General features: G+C 57.6%; 1 protein-coding gene across 2 annotated transcripts; it reads right to left on the reverse strand.

Moving 5' to 3' along the window:
* Positions 1-266: 266 nt before the first annotated feature.
* Positions 267-6,947, reverse strand: A1BG (alpha-1-B glycoprotein). Of its 2 annotated transcripts, XM_081031888.1 has the most exons (12): positions 6,533-6,947; positions 6,005-6,069; positions 5,512-5,628; positions 5,256-5,322; positions 4,593-4,805; positions 4,474-4,509; positions 4,072-4,350; positions 3,397-3,669; positions 2,818-3,114; positions 1,869-2,165; positions 780-1,067; positions 267-439 (listed from the first exon to the last, which is right to left on the reverse strand). In XM_081031888.1, the coding sequence occupies exons 5-12, from the start codon at positions 4,624-4,626 to the stop codon at positions 432-434; spliced, it is 1,512 nt and encodes a 503-aa protein (XP_080888014.1). In that variant the 5' UTR covers positions 4,627-4,805; positions 5,256-5,322; positions 5,512-5,628; positions 6,005-6,069; positions 6,533-6,947; the 3' UTR covers positions 267-431. The 2 variants fall into 2 exon arrangements, with proteins under 2 accessions (XP_080888014.1, XP_080888013.1); XM_081031887.1 differs by lacking the exons at positions 5,256-5,322; positions 5,512-5,628; positions 6,005-6,069; positions 6,533-6,947 and having other exon boundaries at positions 4,593-4,941.

Here is a 6,947-nt window from a genome sequence, read left to right on the forward strand (position 1 = left end):
TGAGTGTGTCTGGAGCATCAAGCTACCTACACATTATCTGATGGGGCCAGGCATAAGTGCCTGGGGAGCAGGAGGCCGCTTGATGGAAAAAGGCAGAAGAAGGGGGTCTTCAAAAATGTGGGCCCAGGAGCCAGTCCTCAGCCCCTCTACCCTCAGGACTCAAACCAGAGCCCATGCACCTTCAAGGACACTATCCGAGCCCACTTCCCTCAGCCCTGGGCATCCAGCCCCTGTAGCAGGACTGCCATCAGCAAAAGAAACGTTTTAAAGTCTCTCATGACATTTATTGGTTCCTAGGAGGAATTAGGGAGAGCCTTCCTGCCTCCCGCCCCCAGGGGGGAGTCCAGCCTCTGGCTGCAGCAAAAAGGATCAGAGCCAGATGAGGAAGTACTTCTCCAGGATACCCTCCGCAGCCTGGGTCTGCAGCTCCATCAACCTCCTAGCCGAATTCAACAAAAGAGAAATGGTAGGGGAAGGAGGCGTCCTGTGCACAATCAGGGCAGACCTCGCTGAGGCCCCACAGGAAGGAAGTGGCTCAGTCAGCTGCCAGCCAAAATCCCCACATCCAGGCCTCCCTGGGTGCTCCAGCTGACCAAGCCACTCTGCCTCGGGTCCTATGCATGTGTTTCCCTGCCTGCAATTCTTCATGGACCTGGCAGAGACTGGGCATACTAACCAATGTGCTGAGAATAGGTGCAGGAAAGGGCACTCCCAGTGGAGGTCAGTATGGGCAAAAGCAGGGGGAGGAACCCAGCCCTCAGAACCAAGAGGAACTTCACCTGCCACCTGGAGCTCCACTGGGTTGCTGAGCTCGGACACAAAGGGCTTGGGCCACCAGGAACGGTAGCGGCAGCTATAGTTGCCAGCATGTTGGGGTCCCACGTAAGTCAGCACAAGGTCCGCGGAGGGGTGGGCGACCCAGAGTGTGGTCGAAGCCACCGCTTCACCCACCCGCAGCAGCTCAAAGGTGACCCGGGGCACATGGCCCTCGCAGCGCAGGACAGCATCATGGCCCCGACTCACAGCCCCACTCCACAGGGGCCGGAGCTGCGGCCTGGGAAGGGGCCCTGGGTGGAACAGAGGGTCAGGCAAGTGAGGCCCTCCCTTCGGGCAGCAGCTGCCACCCCCCCCCACTAAAGACCAGGCCTGCTGGCCTTTGTCCTCCACACCTTTTCCCCCTTTCTCCGCCCTGAGCAGAGACAGCTGCCATCACATCGTGGCCACGACGCTGTAACTGTCTGTTTCCCTCCGTGACTCCCTTCGCCTGGACCTTGTGTGTCCCCAGGCCAGCTCTGAGACTTTTTGGGGTCCCTGGTATGTGGCACTTTGGGCCCCAGGACAGGTGAGGGGTAGGAAGAAATGAGCAAGGTAAACGGTGTTCCCTGCCGATGGCATGGCCCAGTCAAATGTCTGGAGGCAAGACCTGTGACCCATGGCCTCTGCCCCGTGGGGACATTGATGAGGAAATCACGTCAACAAACAGTCCCCAGGGATAGGGAGGGGTGGGGGGATTACACATTAACCCTCCGCCCCTCAGGACGGCGACCCAGGCAGGGCAATAATCTCTGCCTGGGCAATAATCTGATGACGTGGGGAAACTGAGGCACGAGAGGGCGCAAAGCCGTCAGGGATTTGAACAGCGCTACACGCAGCCTACTCGCTCACGTCCCAAGGAAATAAACTCGATGCAAGGCGTCCTCAGCACGGCCAACCCCGCATTCCCATAAGGAGTCGTGTATGTGGGCAAGACGCAGGACCAGAGCGCATCCCTTTGGCACCAGGAAAGGCAAGCATCCCACTGTGCACCAGGCAGGAGGAGGCTGCAAAGTGCCTGGCCCGCCGGCGTGGACAAGGCCTGGTCCACTTACCGTCCACCCGGAGCTCCACGCGCGCGCTGGGCGCCGAGCCCGCGAAAGGCGGCGCCGTGTCCGCATAGACGCAGCTGTAGTTGGCCGAGTCCAACAGCGAGACGTCGCGCAGCTCGAAGCGGGCCTCAGCCCCGGCGGGGCTCTGGAGACCGTGGACCCGGGGACTCGCCGCGTCCTCGCGCAGCAAGGCGAAGCGCAAGCCCGCCCGGGGCCCGCGGCACCGCAGCTGCACCAGTGCACCTGGCTCAGGGCGCAGGGTCGCTGGCTCTGCCCAGAGCTCGGGCGCCGGCAGCGTCCCTACGGGGAGATGCGGGTGACCCTGGCGGCCAGGGGAGTCTTGGGCCGCACGCGCGATCTTGGTCGGGGCTGAGCCTTCCGCCCAAAATAGTCAGCCCCGCTCCCTACGTCCCCGCCGGACGCGCTGCGGCACCACCCAGCTGAAAGCAGGATCTCGCTCCCCACCTCCCGTGCCCTTCCTCCTTGGATCCCTTTCTGCACCGTTCCTTGTTAATTTGTTTGTCCATAAGAACAGACGGAGGGAGGAAGACGTGCTTTGTCGTGGAGCCCGGGGCGGCCCTTGTGCCGCCGGGGTCCTCTTCTGGGGTTGACGCGCCCTGTGTGGGCTCGGTGCATATCCTGCAGCCCAGCCCGGTCGCCCTTTGCAGGCAGGCCTCTGTGCCCACCTGCTCCCAGGAGCTGGGGGCGGGGGGGGGGGGGGGGGGGGGAGGTCTCGGGCACGTGGCGTCCGCATGGTCTGTGCCAGACTTTAGTGTTAACCCAATTATTCTTCACGGGGCCTCGAGGTTGCTGAGCTCATTGTCCCATTCTCAACCAGGGAAACTGAAGCCGGGCACATGAGTCGGGACTGAGCCCTGACTCACAGCCGTGCAGTTCTGGGGACCTTCCCTGGGTGTCTCCCCGGCTGCCCAGGGCGCAGCGCCAGGCTCACCATCGCTCAGTAGGAGTTCAACCGGCGAGCTGTCTGCGGACCAGGGCGTGAGCTCGTCGTTCAGGCGGTAGCGGCAGGTGTAGAGTCCGCTGTCCCCCAAGGCCAACGCGTTCAGCTGGAAGAAGACGCGGTCCGGGCTGGTGCTGCTCATGGTCACGCGCAGTTCCTCCTTGCCGCGTCGCAGCTGGAAGTTCACGCTGCTCAGGGGCGCCTGGCAGACCAGGGTGGCTCCCTCATCAGGGCGCAAAACTTCTGCAGACTCTCTGTTGACAGTCAGCGTGGGCGGCGGCAATACCGCTACAAGGCAGAGGGTGGCTGGCACGGCGGAGGCTTGACATCCCTTTCGCTGAGAAAGCCCAGCCTCCAGACCTCCGCCCTGCCCATGGCAGCCCAGGAGCCCCCATCCCCAGGCCTACCGCGCAGCAGCGCAGCAGCGTGGTGCTCAGGCCCGCTGTGATCCAGGCAACTGTTTCCCAATGCTGGGCAGGGGTGTCCAGGGTTGGGGGACAAGGTAAAGGCGGCTCTGTCCTCCAGGAACCTCTAACCCCAGGAAGCCCTCCGGATGGTCCACACACTCACCCAGGTCCTCCACGGTCACAGTGGCACTGGGCTCAGAGGGGGTGCCAGCTGCATGTGTCCGGTAGCTGCAGCTGTAGTTGCCAGCCTGGTAAACCGAGAAGGTGGCCTCCACGTCCTCAGGGGCCTCAGCCACCTCCAGAAACTGGTCATCGCCTGTCCGCCTCAGCAGGAAGGTCACACCCCGAAGTCCACCGCGGCATAACAGGGTCGTGTTCAGGCCCGGTGCGACCCAGGACACAGGCTCACTTGACAGCAGGGGTGGGGGCAGGGACTCTGCAGGTGGGACAGGGTCGATGGTGGGTCTGCATGACTTGGGAGACATGGGGGATCACACTCATGAAAATGTGAGAAAGTGAGGGGTGGGGTGGGGGCGTGGACTGGACATAAAATGAGAGGATGCATCAGGGAGCCTGCCCTGTGCTATGCCTACCCTAAGCCCTTCGTGGGGACTCAGGCATTTCTTCCTCACAACCTTCTGGGTTCAGTACAAATATTAGCCTTACTTTACAGATGGGGAAACTGAGGCTCAGAGCTGTCAGGCGACTTGCCCAAGGTCACCTAGCTGCTGGGTGCAGGGGTTGGAAGAGGAGGACAAGGAGTGAGGAGTGCAGGAAGTGGGGCCTCTTCAACAGCCCTCTCTCCACTGCTGCTGGCCCCACAGAAGCCCCTGCTCACCTGCCCCAGTCACCTCCAGCAGGTTGCTCAGCTGGGTCCATCCACTGCCCAGGCCAGAGCGACAGCGGTAGAGGCCCTGGTTGTCACTTGTCACCGCTCCTAGCGGGAACTGGTGCTGCGTGGTGATTAAATCAAGGTGCACACGCTCTTGGGGCACCCCATCCCTGAACAGCTGGAAATCTGGGGTCTCCAGGCGGGCCCGGCATGTCAGTGTCACGTTAGCCCAGGGTTCCAGCAGCGATTCTGCCTCTGCCCACAGGATCGGCTGTGTCTTGATTACTGTGTGTGGGGAGATTCAGAGCTGGGCACCACTTGCATGTGCCCACCATCCCCAGACCATGCATGAGCACATCATGCAGGCCCCACATGCACCCACCATCCCCAGGTCTGGCCCAGGCTCACCTACGGCTGCTTGTAGCGCTGGACTCAGGGAAAAACCTGTGGAGACGTGCCTGTGAGGCCCACATTCCTGCCCCTTCCTGCCCTCCCACTCCAGGGGACCCAGGCACAGGATGCCTCACCCCAGAGCAGCAGGAAGGCCATCTGCATGGACATGGTGGTCAGCCTCAGTCTAGCCAGGTGAATGTCTGGGTGATAAGGCCTCAGTGACACTGCAAGGGCGGCGCTGGACACTGACCTCTTACTGCTGTTTGTCCTTGGAAGGCGGGAACTTGCAGAGGTTGGGGACAAAGGGCGAACGCCCACAGCTTCAGGAACCCCAGCAATAATGATAACTAGTATCATAATTAATAAACTAAATTAATAATAAAGAATGAAAATGATATAAAAATTAATCAGTAAAAATAGAAAACAATAACAAGTAAAGAAAATCAATAAATAGTAAAATGATTTAAATGAAAAAATGAAAAGTACAACTTAAAAAATAAAATAAATATTAGAACAAATAATGTAATAACATAAATTGAAATAAATAAAATATAATGGAATAATAAACACAATAAGTAAAATCATTAAAGTGAAAAGGTAACACTAAATATTAAAAATAAATAATACAATAAATGAAACAAATTAATAACAAAATACTAAATATTAAAAATAAATGACATAATGAATATGTTAAATAATAAGTGAATATTAAAATTAATGGCTTTCTTATGGATAATAATTAATAATGATAAGATGACAAGCAATGAATAAAAATAACTGATACAATTCCAACGTACCTTCTGCCACATGTCCGCCATGTTCTGGATGGACAGACTTAGGGAGTAAGTGGTGTGGCCATCACACCTGTGTTAGATGGGAAGGAAATGAGGCCCGGTATGCGCCTTCTTTGCATACTCCCTCATCTCCTGAACAGCGCTGGGACCCTTTGTCCAAGGAGACTCTGAGCCCCACAAGTCACGGGGTGGCTGAGGTCACATGGGCAGAGAGCCCACCTCATTCATATCTCACATGTAACAGCCAAGTGGGATTCACCTAGTCTGGGTTTCCTATAGTTGGCATGTCACAGCTTTCTGGAGGTGTATCCTGGCCCTTCTGGGAGCTGTAGTTCCTTCTTCTCCATCACTGGTTAGTTCTGCACTGTGTGACCCGCTGTGGATTTGTAGTCGATTTTGCACCCAGGATACTCAGTTCAGACCTGTGCTTCTGGCCCTGACACTGGACAAGCGCTCAGGCTGTGGACAGTGGCTGAGTTGCCTGTGATCACTTGTGTAGGTGTAGCCTTGGGGAGAGGCCAGGCCTCCTCTCACCCTGGCCTCCCCTTCTTGCTATCTAACCATGGCCTCCTCATCTCCCAAAAGCACAGCCCAATAGGATACAATGGGAGGGGTGAAAACATGGTTTCCTCACACTGGACCCCTGAGGAAGCCCTGTCATCCCACCCCTGAAGGTCTGGTTTCCACCATGGGTGTCTAGGCTCCAGCTCTCCAGCCAGGTCCAGGGCCCGTGGAAACTTCCCAGCTCTCACCTCCCACCTGAACTTCCTAGTTGCCCAGTCATTCCACAAGCATTTATTAAGCATCTCCTGTGTGCCTGAAACAGAGAAGACAGTAGGACAGTGTCAACCCAGCCCTGCCCACATGTAGCCCAGACTGGTCGGGGAGATGGAGAAAGCAGAGGGTCTGCATTGGGAGGAACACAAATCCCCAGGACATGGGGCTGAGGGGCCAATGTGGCATTGGAGGGCCAGGGAAGGCATCTCAGGAAGCAGAGAGCTGAGGAGGCAAGGAGGATGAGCCCTGTGGATAACTGGGGGAGGAGCATTCGGGCAGAAGCATTCGGCCAGTGCAAAGGGTGTGGGGCAGGATGCTGGGACTGGGGGAGGCAAGGGACAGAGGGCAGGAAGAGAGCTGAGATATGTAATGGAGAGCAGTCACATTGGGCTTGGTAGGCACGGCAGGGCCTTTGGCTCTGCTGAGTGAGACAGGGATCAGGAAGACTTCCGATAATGTCTGGTTTCCTTTCCACATTTGCTAAGCACCTGCTGCACACTCACCAACCACAGCTCTGAGCCAGTGCCTAGAAGAAGGCTGCATGTTCCAGGCAGGAGCTGAGGAAGTCAAGGGCATTCCTTGCAGAAGGGACCACTGAGTGCCAAGGCCTGAGGCACCCAGACAAGGACTGGTGGCCAGGCCAGAGTAGCAGAGCGGAGACCATCAAACACTGGCTGAAACTCAGGCCGTGGGCACAGGACCGCTCAGGTGGGTAGGGCGTGGGCAGGTCAGAGGTTTGCAGAGATGAGGCTGGTCGCCGAGAGCGGGAGCCTGTGAGTTTCTTTCAGCGCTCCCAACACCAGCCTCGCTGCACACTCCTGTTGGCCTCTTGATTCTGGTGTCACCACGTCTTCCCTTGGGGTCCCCCTTATGGGTGGCGGGGACTCCCTGAAAGGATTGATCTCTGAGTTTCAGCAA

Source organism: Rhinolophus hipposideros (genome assembly GCF_964194185.1).
Source record: "Rhinolophus hipposideros genome assembly, chromosome: 21".
NCBI classification, from domain to species: domain Eukaryota; kingdom Metazoa; phylum Chordata; class Mammalia; order Chiroptera; family Rhinolophidae; genus Rhinolophus; species Rhinolophus hipposideros.